The sequence below is a fragment of the Trichoderma harzianum genome (genome assembly GCF_003025095.1).
Source record: "Trichoderma harzianum CBS 226.95 unplaced genomic scaffold M431scaffold_6, whole genome shotgun sequence".
Classification (NCBI taxonomy): domain Eukaryota; kingdom Fungi; phylum Ascomycota; class Sordariomycetes; order Hypocreales; family Hypocreaceae; genus Trichoderma; species Trichoderma harzianum.
The window spans coordinates 1,797,579-1,815,244 of NW_020209254.1; the positions used below are offsets into that span (position 1 = coordinate 1,797,579).

General features: G+C 46.7%; 7 protein-coding genes across 7 annotated transcripts; 2 read left to right on the plus strand and 5 right to left on the minus strand.

Moving 5' to 3' along the window:
* Positions 1–468: 468 nt before the first annotated feature.
* M431DRAFT_43060 (hypothetical protein) lies at positions 469–1,245 on the minus strand (the record flags this gene model as incomplete). Its single annotated transcript, XM_024915096.1, has 1 exon — positions 469–1,245. A coding segment is annotated over one exon (777 nt), but the record flags the coding sequence as incomplete, so codon positions are not given.
* Positions 1,246–3,703: 2,458 nt separating this feature from the next.
* M431DRAFT_508483 (hypothetical protein) lies at positions 3,704–7,343 on the minus strand. Its single transcript, XM_024919114.1, has 4 exons — positions 6,325–7,343; positions 5,449–6,262; positions 4,457–5,391; positions 3,704–4,402 (listed from the first exon to the last, which is right to left on the minus strand). Exons 1-4 carry the CDS (start codon positions 7,307–7,309, stop codon positions 3,822–3,824), a joined length of 3,315 nt encoding a protein of 1,104 aa, XP_024774737.1. The 5' UTR covers positions 7,310–7,343; the 3' UTR covers positions 3,704–3,821.
* Positions 7,344–7,599: 256 nt separating this feature from the next.
* On the plus strand, positions 7,600–7,897 carry M431DRAFT_436856 (hypothetical protein). The gene has a single exon (XM_024915152.1). It carries the CDS (start codon positions 7,647–7,649, stop codon positions 7,863–7,865), a length of 219 nt encoding a protein of 72 aa, XP_024774738.1. The 5' UTR covers positions 7,600–7,646; the 3' UTR covers positions 7,866–7,897.
* Positions 7,898–8,770: 873 nt separating this feature from the next.
* M431DRAFT_46860 (hypothetical protein) lies at positions 8,771–9,028 on the minus strand (the record flags this gene model as incomplete). Its single annotated transcript, XM_024915411.1, has 1 exon — positions 8,771–9,028. A coding segment is annotated over one exon (258 nt), but the record flags the coding sequence as incomplete, so codon positions are not given.
* Positions 9,029–11,430: 2,402 nt separating this feature from the next.
* On the plus strand, positions 11,431–12,321 carry M431DRAFT_482222 (hypothetical protein; the record flags this gene model as incomplete). The annotated part of the gene is made up of 2 exons (XM_024916027.1): positions 11,431–11,964; positions 12,004–12,321. 2 exons carry the CDS (start codon positions 11,431–11,433, stop codon positions 12,319–12,321), a joined length of 852 nt encoding a protein of 283 aa, XP_024774740.1.
* Positions 12,322–13,747: 1,426 nt separating this feature from the next.
* On the minus strand, positions 13,748–14,804 carry M431DRAFT_5658 (hypothetical protein; the record flags this gene model as incomplete). The annotated part of the gene is made up of 8 exons (XM_024921491.1): positions 13,748–13,992; positions 14,061–14,120; positions 14,190–14,204; positions 14,262–14,309; positions 14,368–14,467; positions 14,544–14,588; positions 14,650–14,690; positions 14,747–14,804. The coding sequence occupies 8 exons, from the start codon at positions 14,802–14,804 to the stop codon at positions 13,748–13,750; spliced, it is 612 nt and encodes a 203-aa protein (XP_024774741.1).
* Positions 14,805–15,789: 985 nt separating this feature from the next.
* M431DRAFT_482224 (hypothetical protein) lies at positions 15,790–16,733 on the minus strand (the record flags this gene model as incomplete). Its single annotated transcript, XM_024916028.1, has 6 exons — positions 15,790–16,139; positions 16,198–16,272; positions 16,330–16,350; positions 16,404–16,445; positions 16,505–16,610; positions 16,731–16,733. 6 exons carry the CDS (start codon positions 16,731–16,733, stop codon positions 15,790–15,792), a joined length of 597 nt encoding a protein of 198 aa, XP_024774742.1.
* Between the last annotated feature and the right edge of the window lie 933 nt (positions 16,734–17,666).

Consider the following 17,666-nt stretch of genomic DNA (forward strand, 5'->3'; position numbering starts at 1 on the left):
GGGCATGAACGGCGTCACAGTTGGACGGTTGTCGATGGGCTCGACGGTAGAACTGGAGCTCGACAGGGTCGAGGTCGGTGCCTCAACTGGACTATTGCTTGGCGGCGTAGCAGTAGGCAGGTACTTCGTAATGGTCACCATGACGGTGGAAGCAGAGCGATGAACCCTGCTGGTGCTAGTCGAAGTTGTGGTTGTAGTGGTAGTGGTTGTCGAGGGTGTAGGCGCAGCCACAGCAACCGGGACATGCATCGTGACGGTCTCGATGACAGTCGGACGAGGCTGCTCCACAGTTGGCGAGGCTGAGGTTGACGGTCCCTGGTCGGCTGACACTGTTCTGTAGAGTGTCTTCCAGACGGTTGACAGCTCAGCAGTGATTAGGCGAGTGACAGTGTGTTGAACGTTGCCCTCGTTGCCAGCTGGCGAGGTGGGTGCCACCTGAGAGGGCTGAGGAGCAACTGCGGAGGGCTCAGGAGCAACTGCGGAGGGCTCAGGAGCAACTGCACTGGGAGCGACAGGGGACGCAGGAGCTGAAGGAGCTGCACTTGGGCTGTCGTCGGCGCCGTTGGCATCAATGTTGACCTCAAAGTTGCTGGTCATCTGAGACTTGATGGCTTTGGTGTAAATGTCTTGATTATCGACGAACTCGCTCATGAGGTTGGCGTGTGTGGCAGAAGAGTCACCCGTGATCTTGATGTCGATGGTGCTAGCATAACTCTCATTCTTGGCGATGGCGGCCATGGTGAAGCCGTTGGGGTCCTTCTCTCCACGCATGAACGTGCCAGCCCAGGGGTAGAGGCCGTTGGTGGTGGCAGCAAAGTTGATATCGTCGGCGTTCAGATCAGGCCAGTCCCAGTACCAGTAGATGGTGTAGATGGAACCAGGCTTGAGGTCGCTAGGCAACTGAAGGGTGGACTGGCATCCAAGCTCAATGTCATGGTTAGCTCCCTCAGGGGCGAGTTTGGCAGCTCGCTCAGTGCTGATGGGACCGGGGTTTGGCTGGTAACACTGGCCATCATCGTAGTTGCGGGTAGCCAGGAGAACGCCGCGACCGTCGCCGCCAGTGCCCTTCTTGTTCCAAACAAGGTGGACATCAAAGAGACGCTCGCTCTCCTTGGGCTGGCTGGTGCCGTAGAGGAAGACAGTACCACGGTTCAGGGGCTTCTTGGGCTGATTCTGGGGAAGAGTGGTGTGACCGTTCTCAAGATGGATAATGGCTATGTGGTCGCCCGGAGCGGCTTCCAACATAGGAAAAGGAGGGTTCTCATCCAACTTGTACTTGTTCAACACCTCATCCCCAGAATAAGCACTCTGGCCCGCAGCGGGGAGAATCCACTGAGGGATGCTGTCGGCGAAGGGAGGGTTAGTGGAAGTGCGAGGAACCCAGCCTCGAGCGTATCCTTCAGCTCCAATCATGGTGCCGTTGGGGGCGACCTTGAAGGCACGCTCGATCCAAGAGTGACCGCTGGCGACGGTGGCGAGAGTTGCAACCACCGCGGCCTTGAGGCCGACGTGAGGTTTGGGAGCCATTCTCACGGTTGGAACGCGTCTCTTGGAAGTTGCTGATTGTTTTGAACTGGCGACGAGAGGGTAGTTTTGAGTTATCGAAGAAGTAAAGACTGAGTCAGGAGACGATACCAAGGAACGGATGCTTTTTGATCTCTGTGGGAGAAAAGCTGAACCAAAATACGATCGTGACGCAGGGTTTGCTCGGAGTTTGTTTTGTTTTTGTTTTGGAAAAAGAGAAGAGAGAAGAGAACGCGAGAAGAAGAGGGAGATATGGGTTGCCAGGTGGCAGGGCGAGCGTGTTGGCTAAACCAGACGGACTGACGAACAACTGGTGAACAGCTGTTGACTTTTTTTGGGTCCCGATTTTTTCTTCAGTGAACAGATTTTGCCAAGCAGAGTATTGTCGAATGGGCTGTTCCCAATTAGACTTGTATATGTCCCTTTGTCCTTTCTGAATAAGATCGAAGCGGGTATGTGAACGCAGAGTGTCGTTGTCGATGTAGGTTCGCAACTCGAGGATAATCAAGGAGAGTGAATCACGTCCAGCGCCGTTCAACCCCTGTGAATTAAAGAAGAAGAGAAAAAGAAAATCGTTCAAGAGAGTCGTTATTATTTCAAGAGAGAAAAAAAAAGGAAATGACAAAAGAAAAAGAGAAAAAAGATAAAGGAAACGGTTGTCTTCTCTTCACCTTGCCATCATCGATGCCGTCTCACCCGTGGGAACAATCAGAAGCTGTAACAATCAACCAACACTAGGCAAACCGGCACAGTTGTAAAACAGAAAAAAGCCCACGCAATCAGGCACGAAAAGTAACTTGGGCTGAGAGAGAGAAAAGAGAGAGAGAGAGAGAGAGAATGAGTAAGATATGACGAAAGCAGGTGGGAACGGAGAAGAAGAGTCACCACAAGGCACAATTCACCACGACAGAGGGAACAGAAGCCATTTTTAGCTGAAGCACGTCGCAGTGCCGGCCGGCTTCAACGGCAACCTATCGACAGCATGCAAGCAAGCAAAAGCACGGCAACAAAGCGGTCGCTCTGGCGGTCGGTCATGGGAGGCGGCCGGTTGACGTGAGACAGACGCTGGGCCATTCATTCATGCGGCGGCTGGCGAAATGAGGCCACAGAACAGCCCACGACATGACACGACACGAGCGAGCAGAAAACATAGAGAGGCTGCCATATCGAACAATTCTGTGTAATTGAACCAAGGTCTCGTTTCAGCAGACAAGGGTCTCTGAGTCGATGATAGGCTGAGACAAGCGCGGCTTGCAGGGCCGACCCGATCTGGCCATGCGAGAGTGCTAAGTACTGTCCAAGTCCCTTTTAGTAAAGATAAGCAGCTGGGGATACACGAACGATACCTTGCAAATCTGTGGAATCCATCTCATGGTCGCAGATTGCGCATACTGCAGCTCATCAATGGATTCCATGTGCTGCATCCTCGGTACGCGGCATGTACTCATGCAAGACCGCCAATCTGTTTAAGCGCCGCGCAAATTAACATTGTTTGGGCTAGTACTGCGGTGGTACCAGCTGCTGTTTGGGCGTCTCAGGCGCCATCGCCAGCCTCAAGCGACTGGCTGTCATTCGTCGCCTCTGCCGACTCTTTTGATCTGCTGTTCAGAATTTGTTGTCGCATCGTTTGATCTGTTTTTTGGGCTGTGTAACAGTGGCGTATTGGGCACTCTAGTTTTTGTTTGAGAAATTCTTTGTTGGTGTCGGTTCAAGTCACGAGACGTCTTTGTATCATGATGTAATACAAGCGTGGTTTTACAGCCAAGAGTTTCATCTATTAGGAGAGTGTTCAGCCATCATTCAAGTGCGAGCTGCAACATGTGATCCTACCTACTCAATCTAGGTAATTTCTAGCAGTAAAGAAAGTAGCGATAGTAGAACGAAGTAGCGACGATAGTAGAAGAAACTACACGCCAACAACTATCTACACTACCGATATGTAGAAACTCACGCCGCAAGGACAACAATAGAACACAATATCTGTGAAACTGTAATATAGAGATGAATCGCCGATATTCCGACATCTGCCCATACACTGGTCCTTCTTGGCCCAGTTTCATTTCCCTGTCCGTCTCACGGGCGCTTAAGCCTGCGCTTCACCCACGCATAGGGTAACATCCCGCTAGCCGCTCCCGCGCCTTTCGAGCGAGATGGTACACGATAGACGAGATGAAGGATAGAAAAGATCCACGGCTATCTCCAACAAAAGTGCTCTCTATACTTGAGCAGCTATTTTAACTCCCTCTAAGCTTGCATTCGTACATTTGGACTAACAGATATGTATATTGTAAGCTTTGCTATGCAGCATTCAAGTATTCGTCCAACTCTTGAGCAAGCCATTCTCTCTCTGCACGTTCTTCTTCTGACAGTGGCCTCTCCGTTTCATCAGAGCCGTTTACGTTGGGGCTCGCACCTTTCTCGAGGAGCAGTTCGATTATATGTCGATTTCTCCGACCCTCATCTACTGCTAGAAAAAGCAGCTCCGTACCATAATCCCCCTTTAAATCTAGACCGGAATCCTTCTCAAAAACCAACTGGGCAACTTCTGTATTCTGATACACAACCGCTGAAGAAAGCACCATTCTTTTGACTTGCGTTGCCTTTTCAATTGGTTGAGTAACTTTATCAAGAAACAGTTGAACCATGCACTTATTGCCTTGCAGTATTGCCACGTCAATGGCTGTGTAGGTCTCGCCAGGTGTATCCAGGCGTGAAGTATAATCAGCGCCATTTTCAAGAAGTAGCTCAGCAATAGTTAGATGCTCGTTCGAAACAGCTTCCAAAAGAGCCATCCAACTTCCATCGTGTTTATATTTTTTGTTGGGATCGGCACCATACGTTATAAGTGCTCGAACCAAGTCCGTATGACCACCTTCCACTGCATAAATGATCAGAGGATCACCATACTCGTCCACTGTGTTTGGATCCGCACCTTTGCCAAGAAGCAATTTAACTAAGCTTGTGTATCCTCCAAATGCCGCGCATACAAGGGCCGTACCAAGGCTATCTTCTAATCTCGTGGTTGGTGTATCTAGCAGCTCTTGTGCCAACCTGGTAGCTCCAAAAACAGAAACCAGAAACAGCCCCGTTATATTATTATGTTCCTCTGATTCTTGGCACCATAATGCTTCAGGGTTCATATGAAGCATGACTTCGGCTGCAGCTTGAATTTTGTTGTCATCTGCAAGAAACTTTCGTATAATCCGGCTGGAGGTATTTGATTCGCGTGCGTGGTGCCCCCAGTTCATAGCTGCATAGGCATAGAAAGGATTCGACTGTAGCCTCTTGTCAACCCCTTCATACTTTTCCCGATACGAAGCATTGGTTTCAAACAGAAGTACGCCGCTCTCAAAGACATCGAATGAGAGATATACAGCGCAAACATCGGCGATTCCTTTTTCTGCTTCCGGAAACCACTCTTTCCGTGCTTGATTCAGGTATTCTTGCGTTGTATAGTGAACCAATCGGATGGCTCGACCGTCTTCGTCGGATATGTCTTGGTCTGTTGTGACCAATCCACAGCAGACTGAGACTATGAGGTCAATTCCTGGTTTACTTTCATTGTCGAAGTCTCGTGGAATCTCTCCGTTGTCTATCTCAAGATCTACTGCAAGAGCATGTTGAAGCTCTATCACCGTAAGCTGCCTCTTTGCATGGCTTATCCAGGATAAGGTCTTTTCTGCTAGTTTGCGGAAGCCATTTTTCTGGGACTTGATTCGCTCTACTGTATCATCATACGCGTCGCGCAGGATTTTGAAGTTTTCTTCTTTCTGCCCCCGCAGCTTGATTCGTTCGAGTGCTTTTCTCACTTCTTTTGCCGTTAATTTATCATCGAGTGACTTGAGGTAGAGTTGTGCTAAGAGAAACCTGGAAGAATGTTAGCGCAGCCCTTGGTTGAGGGTCTAGTTTGAATCGAATACTGACATTCCGCGAACACTTGTTGAAATTTCCATCCCAATCAGGTCCTTGAGGTCGGGATTATGTTGGAAACTGGGAAGTTGAGATATATTTCCATCGATGTATTTGTATACATCATCCTGGGTAGCAACGATGTCTATGGATTGGCATCCATTGAAAAACTTCTCAACCTCCAAAATTGGACGTGAAGTTGCGAAAATATTAATCTCAGCCTTAGCTTGAAGATCAAAGAGCTTAGAAAGGAATACAGATCGCTCTGTAGGCTGACATTCATCAAGTGCGTCGATTGCGATAAAGACTTTGGAATATATACTAGCGACAGACTGAAGAGCGATTGAGATGTCCTCGAGAGATGGTCGGGTTTTATTGACTCTGTGCTTTTTATGGACAGCCTTTACAACGTCTGGCAAGGATCTCTGGTAGGAACAAAGCTGTTTCAGGAGACTCGCCATTAAGCTAACAGCTGTTTGCTCTTCTTGGCGCTTGAAGTTGCAATAATGATATGCAATACCAACGGTCGAATCATCCAGGGACCGGGTATGCAAATTATCAATCACAATTGCAGTGAGAATAGTCTTCCCAGCCCCAGGTATACCCGGACAAAATAGCTTTTGCTTACTTGTTGATAACCAGTCTTGGTATTCTTTTGAGTTCAAGAGCCATTGGCCAGTGCCTTTTTGGCGTCTGTAGATGTTGTCATTGTGCTGACGACTGTAATCAGAATCGCTTAACCACTCTAGAATTTTATAGTCTTCTTCCGACTGTAGCTGCGATCGTATATCTTGAACATTCGTCTTGATGCCGATTGTTGCGTCAAGAACTAGAGGTTATTGTTATAGATGGGTCTTATTCATTAAGAAGTATAGGTTGAGAATGACAAACCTTCATCAAGGACTTCGCTGAGTCTTTGTTCAGCTTCAACCTTGCTTGGGTGAAGCTGACGGATCAAGTCTTTCGCGTATGCTGCCGCCGTCATAGCTGCATAGCCTTGCCACTCTTTATTTTTGTGTGAGTCGGAGTAATCACATATCCCACGGATGACCAGGCAGGGGAAGTGGTTCACTAAGCCTGCTGCTTCCATCTCAAAGCACAAAACCTCTTTTTCAGCGGATAGCTTATCTCGAATGGAGGCGTCTTTCATCAACTGATTGGCAGAAGCGATCAGACCATAATGAATAGCAGGGTCATCCTCTTCGTCTTCAATCCTCTTGCGACGCATTATTAAACTTGATTCGTCTTGCGCACATGTTGTGGCACAGTCACCTGGATTATGGACCACACCGGGCCTAAAGAGCCTGTCGCTGTCTGCTTGTGGTCTCCCAAACTCTCTCCGTAGCCTTTTATTACTCTTCAGGACATTGTCAATCTCTTCCTCCAGTTGGTGGCCTTTACGTTTGTGTTGTGTTCTTAAACTTGATACGGCTGTTCGAAGTACCGTCGGGGGCATGTTTAGAAACCCAGTGTTTTGGAAACTCTCCCCTTGAATTGTCTTCCCAAAGTCATACTGGAAAACACCTCCATCGTTGGCTGAAGCTGCGCTGACCACAACATCCCCCAAGCGAATATCATGCTTCTCACTTGGTGCGCCACCACCGATGCCGACAAGCAGACCAATCCTAACATTGGGAAAACTTCTCAAAAGGTTGGTAGCTACGTTGGCTGCGGAAGCTATTCCGTACTCATCACGAGGCAGAACAGTAATGACGATATTATGTTTTCCGATAGAGCCCAAGGTATAGTGGTTGGAATCAGTTGGAGGTATGTCATCCGGAGCCTGATGCTCCTCGTCGAGAAATTCCTCTGCGGCGATTTGCTCTGTGCTAAGAGCGCAGATCCAGCCTATTGTGTAGTCGCTACGATTCGGCATAATTGGTTGTACTTTTAATTAGAACCTTAAAGAGTACACCGTGAGATTGTACGTGGTTGAGAGTTTTGAGCGCAAGAGTTGGCGCCGTTGGGCAATATTGGGCATTAAAGGTACCTGCAAGGTATATGTAAGGTCTAATCAACTGTTCACCACTTTAACTGGCTGAGAAATAGACGAGGCTTCAGGTTACCGGGATACATGTAGTACATGTAATCAGCGTCAATGGCAGCCGAGTGCTTCCAGGTTCCGATACACACAATCAGGAAGAAAAAAAAAATGTATGATACATTCATGCCTACTACCTCGTACTTCCTTGGATACCTACCTAGTACGATTAATGGGATTTGCTAGCCAGCGCACCGAGTTGGCTAGGTACCTGCATATACCAAGCATTCTAACGACTACTACATGTACTCTCCTACTATTACTTCAAGGCGAGGGAAAAGCCCCTCCTATTATTGATGGCAACTCTCTTTTTGGTGACCGCTGTGATGATTGGGTCCTTGAAGATGAAAAGGAGAAGAGCGCTCTTGCCTGTCAGATAGTCTTCATATAGAAAGTCGCCCTCATCTTGGCCCTCATTTTCCGGCTCTGATGCTTCACGAATATCTTGTGTCATCTCTCTTTCATGGGCATCAGCCATCATTCCGATTACTCCCATTTCATGCCGATGATCAAATCTCACAAGTAAGATAGAAAACCAGCATAGTAATACGTCGTAGCTCGAACAAACTGTCATGATCAAAGCAACATTCAATTTCCACAGTAGTCTTATATAAATAGAAAGAAAAAAACTTCCTCATGGGAGATCCATCTTCTTGTCTTCCTCCTCCTCCTCCTCCTCCTCCTCCTCTTTTTTTATTTTTATTTTTTCTCTTCTTCCTCTTCCTCTTTTTTAAGGCCCAAGGCCAGCATCTCCCTCTTCTTCTTCTCCTCTTCCTTCTTCTTCTTCTTGGCTACCCATCTGTGTCAGCTTCGAGATCGATCGTGTATATAGAGTGTGTTCTTCTTACATCCACGCTTTCCGCGGCGTCCTGTTTCAGTAGTTAGTGCTGATCGTTACCCATAGAGACGAAAAAGAGAAACTTACTGCCGCCTTTCCCTCCTCCCCGACAGCCACCACCACCGTGGCCTATGATCATGTCAGTCTACAGATCAATAGCCAATTGTGTCTTATTGATGAGAAAGGGAGCATACCACCACGTCCGGGCCGCCGCCCCCATCTCCACCACCACCACCACCACCACCACCACCGGCCGCCGCCGCCTCCTTCTTCTCCGCCTCCTGTAGAAGGGCCACGACCTCCAGGAACTTGTCCACAGTAGTAGCCTATTAAATAAAAGTTAGGATGCTATAATACTCGCAGCCATGACGAGCCTGTCACAATGTCTCAAGAACTCCTCATACTCAAAGAGAGCGGGGAACTGAGAACATACCATTTTTTTGGACACAAAAAAAAAACAAGAATTGTGTGCTCTTCTTCTGAATGTTGTAGTCGCTCAAGGTGTGACCGTCTTCCAGCTGCTTACCAGCAAAGATCAAGCGCTGCTGGTCAGGAGGAATGCCCTCTTTGTCCTGAATCTTGGACTTGACGTTGTCGATGGTGTCGGAAGATTCCACCTTGAGGGTGATTGTCTTGCCGGTGAGAGTCTTGACGAAAATCTGTATACCACCACGGAGACGGAGGATAAGGTGAAGTGTGCTCTCCTTCTGGATGTTGGACTTGACGTTGTCGATAGTGTCGGAAGATTCCACCTCGAGTGGGATGGAAGAAACAGAAGAGCTATATTCCATCTGTCAGTAGCTAAGCTGTATACTCTTGGGCAACTTACTTACGACTTGCTGCTGCTGTTGTTGCTGGTGCTGTTGCTGCTGATGGTGGAGGCAAGAAAGAGAGTGGACGCCTGAGGAGGTCTGCATGCACAAAACTTCACTTCATTTCACTTCGCGTCACTTCGCTTCACTTTGGCCTCACATTTGTCCTTTGTCATTCCCCGCCCCACTAAATTGTTGTTTTCGTAGTTTTAGGATCAGTTTTATATATTGAAGAATTGTTTAAAGGATGGGGTTGACGCTGCTCTGAGCAAATAAAGTAATCTATATGAAAATTCTGGCAAGGTATACTTGTAGCTATAAACGCAGATAGTAGGATAATGGATTTGAAAGAGACAGCGTGAGAAGGAGGAATTGAGTTCGGATACTGAATCATACGCTGAGAGATGGAGATGCATATGTTCTAATATAGTAAAGAACCGTCAGAGATAATTCTTAATCACATTGCAAAATTCCCCTGCTGCCTCAACTGCTTCCGTTCCACAGCTGACCAGAGTCCTTGTTTAATAACAGCAGCGGTTGATGGTGGATTGAATGTACAGTGGGAAGAACAGAAGTAAAAGGGGATGGATTGAGGTAGGATAAATCGGTATAATGTGATTTTGGTGGTTTTAGTAGACGCACCGCTAGGGGAGGCATGGGTATCGTGGTGGCCACGAGTGCCGAAAGCTGAAAAAAATACTTGTAGGAAGAATGCCAGCTGATGAAATGAGCGCCCGTTAGATCCATGAGAAGCTCAATCGGTTGGTGAAGCTGGCGATTTTACTTGCCAAGGCTGAGAAAAGATGGCGCCAGCTGCTCAAACCCGACAAGCCCGCTGGTGAAAAAGGACTGAACAAGTGAATAATCGTGGCAAGAGGAATGTAAATCACGCTGCGCTAGATGGATATTTAATGTAAATGGACGCAAATTGGACAACGATGAGTTAAGAAAGGGAATTTTATTCATAAATTTCTACGCAAAGTTTCTCAAAAAGGCCGAATCAAGATTTGAGACTCGATTGTAAGCGCAGGTACGGACACTTCCATACCATGAGCTGGGCTGCTGCAGCTGGGAGAGGACACGAAAAGAAGGAAAACGCACCAGGAGGTAGAATCAACAATGGGGGGGAAAGTTGAAGCTGTTTCAAATTGACACAGAGCCATACCATTTAGAAATAAGTAACCTTTCGGATCTGGACGCAGGCAGAATCCTTGGGTTGTCAAGACCACAATGCGAATCGCCTGGAAGGGAAACTATTGTACAGAAACTTGACTACTTGAGCCAACTATAGTAAATACTAGATACTGTCTTGAATATATGTAAATAAAACTTATATAGAAAAATCAGAAGTCAAGGTGTGCGTTCATCAGGTTTAAAAATTAATACTACTTGGAGATCTTTTATGCAACGACATATAAGAAATGGGTAAAGGGGGGATTTATATGTAATTTCCCAATTTTAAGGCTAACCCCTTGCTAGATCGAAACCCCCATACAATTCTCACTTTAGCACAAACATGAATAGAAATTATTCTTTCCCAGTTCCATAAATTAAACATGATCAACATTTACAGCAGAAATGAACAACAGTTTCTATCATAAACGTCATGAAAGCTTTACAAAATGCCTGACGGAATTAAATACAGAATTCGTAAATCTCAACTCTCTTACGTAGATCAGGGGCGAGAAAGCTTTTCCAGTTGAGTTTTTCATGTGACAAAAACCCGGGTTGATCTTGTTGACTGCTTTTAATTTGGAGATTCTGAAAAAGTTATCTGGGAAGGCGATAATCTTTGCTTGATCAAATATATATACTTACTTAGACTCGGTACGAGTATCTCCCACTTATATAATAGATGGCTACTAGGTATGCTTATTTCCCCACTGCTGTCGATATTTCTCTCTTATGTGTCTTTTACATGTCTCTCTTTCATCTTGAAACAACTCATTACTGGCATCAAACAAGCTTCATCTTAAAAATGCGGTCCCTGGACTTGAGCTATCTCCGAATAAACGGCACATGCAAGTGAAAGCCCCAAAGTAGATGGCATCTCTGTCTTATACATTGGCAACGCACTATGAGAAACCACGATAGAAAAAAGACATATCCAACAATCGGGGGACAAATTTGACAAATGTATTTATGCTCCAACATAATAAGACATCAATGTCAACCATCCGGCGCAGGCAACGCAGAATTTGCCAACTAATTCAAGAAATGAGAGACAAGCATGTGTAAATTTTTTTTTTTTTCTTCTTTCTTACAACCTGCTGGTTCAAAGTCCATCCGATGAGCTTGCGTCGACCATGGCGCAAGCAAAGGAGAAGGCGAATCCTGTGTCCAGCTCCCAGATGACCTCTGGCGAAGCAGACCGTGGAGAGTCACTTGCTTTTAGCAAGGAGCCAATCGACTCCGCTGCTGGCGGGTCTCAACCTCAGCTAGCAGAGTCAAGCAAGAAGAGGGCCGTTAGGTCCACAAAGAATATCGCCGCCTCTAACGAGGTTCCCTCCAAAAGGGCGAAATCAGGCAACGCAAGTGCCCGTCGGCCTGAAAGCACCAACAAAGATGCAGATGGTGACAACGTTGATGGAGTCATTGAACCAGTTGTCCCTCTCGTATCTATTGGTGCCGAGCCCGTTGCTCCTCGGCGATCAAGTCGATCTGCCGCGGCAAATGCAACGGCTCTTATAAAAGATAGATATAAGGATAGCATGAGCTCTGCTGTGGAAGCCAAAGGGCTTCCTCCAACACCGCCATCTATCCCCAGGCCAAAGGCCGGAAACAAGGCCAAGGGTAAGGCCAAGGCTCCTGCTATTGATGAGAGCACTCTCGTCGACGACGTCTGTGGAGCTCCACATGACGATTCTAGCGACGATTAGGTGCCTCGAGATGAAGAGGATGAGAGCATTATTCCCGATCAGTTGATCTTGGATAAAGGATCTTTGATCGATGAGCTCCTCCTCGATTCTAACGAGTACCTTGATGACTCTGATGATACACTAGAGGAGTTTAATGAGCCTCTAGATGAATCTGATGAGCATCTGGATGAGGTGGACAAGGAAGACGGTACTGACTTCCTTGGTACCAATGACGACAGTTTCATCCTCTTTGAGGATGTTGTCGATGAAGCTAATGATATCGAAATTGACGATGTCATAGCTATAGACACAGGAGCGCAGGTCAATGCCGCTCTCTAGATAGAGGAATACAATGGGTCACATCCTATGGATCCTAATGAAGTTGATCAACAGAGATTTGACCATTCATTCGCTCGCATGACTGAATTCCTGAGCCAATGGGTTGTTGATAGCACCAACAATGGCTGGCACAACCTCACTCGAGAAGAGAGGGAAATGGCCAGAGGGTTTCATTCATTGTTTGAAAGGGCTGCACAAAGTCCTGCTAATTGATCAGAATTTGAGAGATGGGAGACAAGCAAGTGTTTTTTTTTTTTTTTTTTAGCCCCAGCGACTGTGTGCAGTTCAAGCGTCGAAGCAGGATGTGAAGGCAAACTTCAATATTTATTTATCACTCGAGTTACTCAACTCGGCCTTTGATCATCTGCTATTAGCGCTACTTTCTTCAAGCATCTGCTACTATAGCTATATTCCTATAGTATCTGTCACTCTTCTCTAGTATCTGCTGCTTCTTCTAGTGCCTGCTACTCTCCTCTAGTTTCTGCTACTCTCCTCTAATATCTGCTGCTACAGCTATATTCCTCTAGTATCTGGTATTGACACAATCTACGTATGCATGGCTTTAACTGGAGACACGAGATGCTTCATAGCCAACTTACGGCCCTAAATAATCACTGCCGTAAAGTACATGTATCATGCTTGAACACACCTTTGTGACCGGACACAGGTGCTTCTGGCTACACCACTGCCACATCTTCCTACAGGGACCTACATGTAGTGCAAAATGAATAGGCCTGGACCCTTTTGCCATCACGAGAAGCATATGTACTTCACAAGCAGTCCAAAATCGGCGGATAGCCCAGATACTTCAGGCGATTGGGCGCCACATCACTGCCTTCTGCATACGGCAATCGTTTACCCAATCAGTTTTACGCATTCTCTGCTACGTCTTCAACGGTTTCAGATTCCTTGAATCGGTCTTCTCACATTACACGACCGCCAGTACATGTACCTTTAGCAAACAGAATACTGATGACCGAAACTGAACCACCAAGATGATGAACGCTGCAAGGTCTCTCGTGTTTAATGATCATTTTATGCTCTTTCTTGCTACACCAGCCAGAGGTTAGTCAGCATTAAGCTCACCCATGCCCTCTACTGTACGTTAGTTTCGTGAATCACAGCCCAGCGCAGTTGCGACGTCTAGGGATCTTTAGGCGAACGGAGCTCAACCACAAGGCAGCTTTGCCTTTGCTATATCTTCCAAAGTTATCAGAGCTCAGATAAAATGAGCAGATAGGTAAGTCCTTTGTTGACCGGATTTCGGAGACTCCTTTGACATAAACGATCAGAAGGGCGATGGGCACTGCTAGAGCCAGACTGCTCGCTCAAACTCATAATGTATCGTCACCCTCACCGAACAAGTTGCGAATAATAACGGGGGGAAGACAGAACTTTCCTTTACAGTAGTCTTATATATGAAAAATTACTCGGGGGCTCTGCCACCCATTTCCTCTCCTTCTTCTTCTTCATCGTCATCAACCTCTTCTTCTTCTTTTTTCTTCTTCTCCTCTTTCTCTTCTTCTTCTTCTTCTTCTTCTTCTTTCTTCTCCTCTGGCACAAGGCCCAACGCTAAAAATTGGCGTAATTGTTTCCGGGACAAAGTCCCACCAGCGCCACGACCCCCTCGGTAACCTGCCGGGACTTTATAAACTCCCCCACGGAGTTTGACTATGTGTGAATTAGTTACTGAACATGATAGACATGTGTATGCCATGTATCAAAAGTGCGAGACTTACTGCGGCCGCCGCCCTCCTTCTCCTTCTTCTCTTCTTCCTCTTCCTTCTTCTTCTTCTTTGCTATTATCATAGTTAATCTCAAGATCGATCGTTCGTAGGACCTAGTATGTGGGAGATTCTAACACTCACGCTTGCTGCGGCGTCCTGTGTTGATAGTCAGTATTGATGGATCGAGGAAGATGAAGAGAATGGAAAACTTACTGCCGCCCTTCCCACCACCACGACAACCACCACCACCACCTCCTCGGCCTACAAAGACATCAGTTCACAGATCAAAGAGTACCGATGAGCAGATTGCATAGCCTACCACCACGCCCAGGGCCACCGCCGCCGCCACTACCAGAAGCGGCCGCACCACCCTCAACACCCAAAAGGCGAAGGGTTTCGTCAAGAAATTGGTCGATGTTCTACGTGGTTATTTCAGCATTGTAGCACACTCGGCCGTGTGAAGATGACTGCGAGAAGTGATTGAGTCGAACTTACCATTTTGTTTTTAGAAAAAAAAAACACGACGAGGGCAGATGATTTCTATACACAAGTTAGCTGTTTCGCATTTCCCCTTATTTTGAACCATTGGTGGCGAACTTACAAACAAGACGTCTTTTCGAAAAAGAAAGAAAATAAGAAGAACTGCTTTTCATCAATCAGCACCCAGATACTCACATACTCGCAAAGACTTCACGTACGCGTTGGAATTGTTGTTTCTGCTGCTGCTGTTGATGTTGATGATGATGGCAGAGTCATGTGTTCCCGGGAAGGCTGCTCCTTGAGGATTTCTTTCTGGTCTGCATGCACATTTCAACTTCACTTCACTTCACTTTGGACTCACATTCAGGATTGAAGAAAGCCGGCCACGGGGAAATATTTTTCAGCGCTGAACCATCGCCGCCAGCATTTTATTCTGGAATATATCCAATGGAACCTCTATTTGATTGGTTGAGTTTGAGAACATCCATGTTCCGTGACGCCTCATCTCTCAAAGGACACTTTTGCCGTTTTACTGTCTCTAGACCAATTACAATGTTACCATTTGACCCTAATTGCACTGCCCAAGCACTTTCCATACTTGAAATCAGTGCTTGTTTTTCTTCTCATGCGATGTGAACGTGAACAGTCCAAACGAAAATCACTGTTCCAAGTAGTGACTGCATTGGTACTAGCCGTTAACGACGCAGACTCAGACAATGAAAAGCCAATTCAAACATTAGATAGTTCAGAGAATGAATAGTAAAAAGAATGGCCGTTTGCAGGACCGTGAGACATCAGGTCCACCGGTGGGAAATGGTAAAGAGAGTACGTCACCGCCATCTCTGCGTCCCGCCACCTTGCAATATTTATCAGCTCTCTGGTTGTATCCATGATGAGCATGTTTTATATACATATTCAAATATTCTATACGCTAGGTGACCATTTACACTCTGGATTTAGTAGATGTAGTAGATGTAGTAGATGTAGTAGATGTAGTAGATGTAGTAGATGTAGTAGATGTAGTAGATGTAGTAGATGTAGTAGATGTAGTAGATGTAGTAGATGTAGTAGCAGATATAAGTTAGAAAACAACGGCCACCCAGGCCAATCCGCAACGAAAAAAAATAAAAACGGCCTCTCCGGCCCATTTTTCAAACGAAAAAAAAACAACCCCCAAATCTCTCTCTCTCTCTCTCTCTCTCTCTCTCTCTCTCTCTCTCTCTCTCTCTCTCTCTTTATTTTTTTTTTATTTTTTCTCGCCTCAAGAGCGAAGTTTCGCCTCGGAGGGCACACCCTTGGCAGGCACGGGGGCCAGCGACGGCTTGGCGGCCGGCGCCTCGGGGGGCGCCACGATCTCGGCCTCTGGCTCGGCCATGGCAACGTCCTCATCCTCGTTGGACTCCTCCTCCTCCTCCTCGGACTCCTCCTTGTCCTTCTTCTTGTCCTTCTTCTTTTCCTTCTTCTTTTCCTTCTCCTTCTCCTTCTTCTCCTCTTCCTTCTCCTTGGCCTTGGCCTTGGCCTCGAGGCCCATTGCGACATACTGTCGCAGTTCTTTTTGGGATAAAATCCCATTGGGGCCACGCCCCACGGCAGCTTTGATGATGCCGCGCTCTGTATATATGTAATCAGCCATAAAGTACATCTCATAGATCAAAAGTATGAAACTTACTCTCGCCGCCGCCCTTGCCCTTCTTCTCCTTCTCCTCCTTCTCCTCCTTCTTCTCCTCTTCCTTCTTCTTCGTGCCTATTCGTTATAATTAGCTTCAACTGTGCGATTCGTAATCCGTAGATGGATCCTTACCACCACGCTTGCGGCGTGGGCCTATTTTTAAAAGTCAGTACTGAGATAGATGCCGGGTTTATTAAGAAACTTACCACCGCCCCCTCGGCATCCTCCTCCTCCTCGACCTCCTCGTCCTATAATCAGGTCAGTGTACTTCCTTATATATATAAGTATGGACAAAAGAGTAACATACTACCGCCACCACCACCACCACCGCCGCCAGCAGCAGCAGCAGCATTGCCGCTTTGGCGGCCCAAAAGCGCCAGAGTCGTCTCGAAAAATATTCTAACGTCGGTGGCCTATATAATACATATTAGTATAGTGTACTTTACGATGGTACCGAGAGACTGAAACGGTTTCCAAAAAGCTTATCGGTTGTGACAAGAGTAGAATGGGAACTTGAAAAAGTATTGACTTACCATGGTGACAAGAGTGACGTCGTTAGCTAGGTAAAGGAATACTCCTTTTATGTTGACGAGGCTGAGAGTATTATTATAACAAGAGTGACGACGTTGGCTAGGTGAAGGAATTCTCCTTTTATGTTGACGAGGCTGAGAGTGCCGACGCTCCCATGGATGCTGATGGAGGCAAAAAGAAATCTCAAAGGAAGAATTTTTTTCTGGGCCGCGTACGCCTGGTGAGTACCTAAGGTAGGAACAGCAGTCAGGAGGAAGGAGGCATGCTAGGGTATGCGCCCACCTGCCTGCCTGTGCTTCGGCTGCTGGACACCTGCCGGCCTACGACAGGCAGGGAGAAGCTGCTAATCGGCATTCCCGTGACTGCGTGAAGTTTTATTAGTAAATTAATAGGATGCGAAGGAAGGCCGGCCATTTATCACTATCGGCATTTGCTCGAGGTAGGTAGATGCCCGGCTACTTGGGTATCTGCTACTATCACTACTTTCTCCTACTATCGTTATATTCCTCTAGTATCCGCTACTATATCTACGTTTCTCGACTATCTGCTACTATGGATATATTTCTCTAGTATTGAATTTTTTTTTTGTGGCTTCTAATTTGAGAGACAGCATGCTGGATGGCCAACTTGGAGTGCTGGACAGCCACTTCACACTACCTGCTACCTACTAGGTAGTAGTAATCTACCACTGTATGCATGTACTACATCAGATAAAAAGACAGAGGATTCCAAGAGAAAAAAAAATAAATGGCAGCATGCACCATTGCAGTTCTATGCAACAGAAGATATATCGGGCACTTGGGTAAACACAACGGCTGGCGCTGCCCCTTTTCCTTCTAGCAGTGCACATCAGCGTTATCCTCTCTCACCTCATCCAACACACCACAACTCTAGAGCTTCGGTTTCGCATATGGGCTGATCATGCAAATTGAATCGAT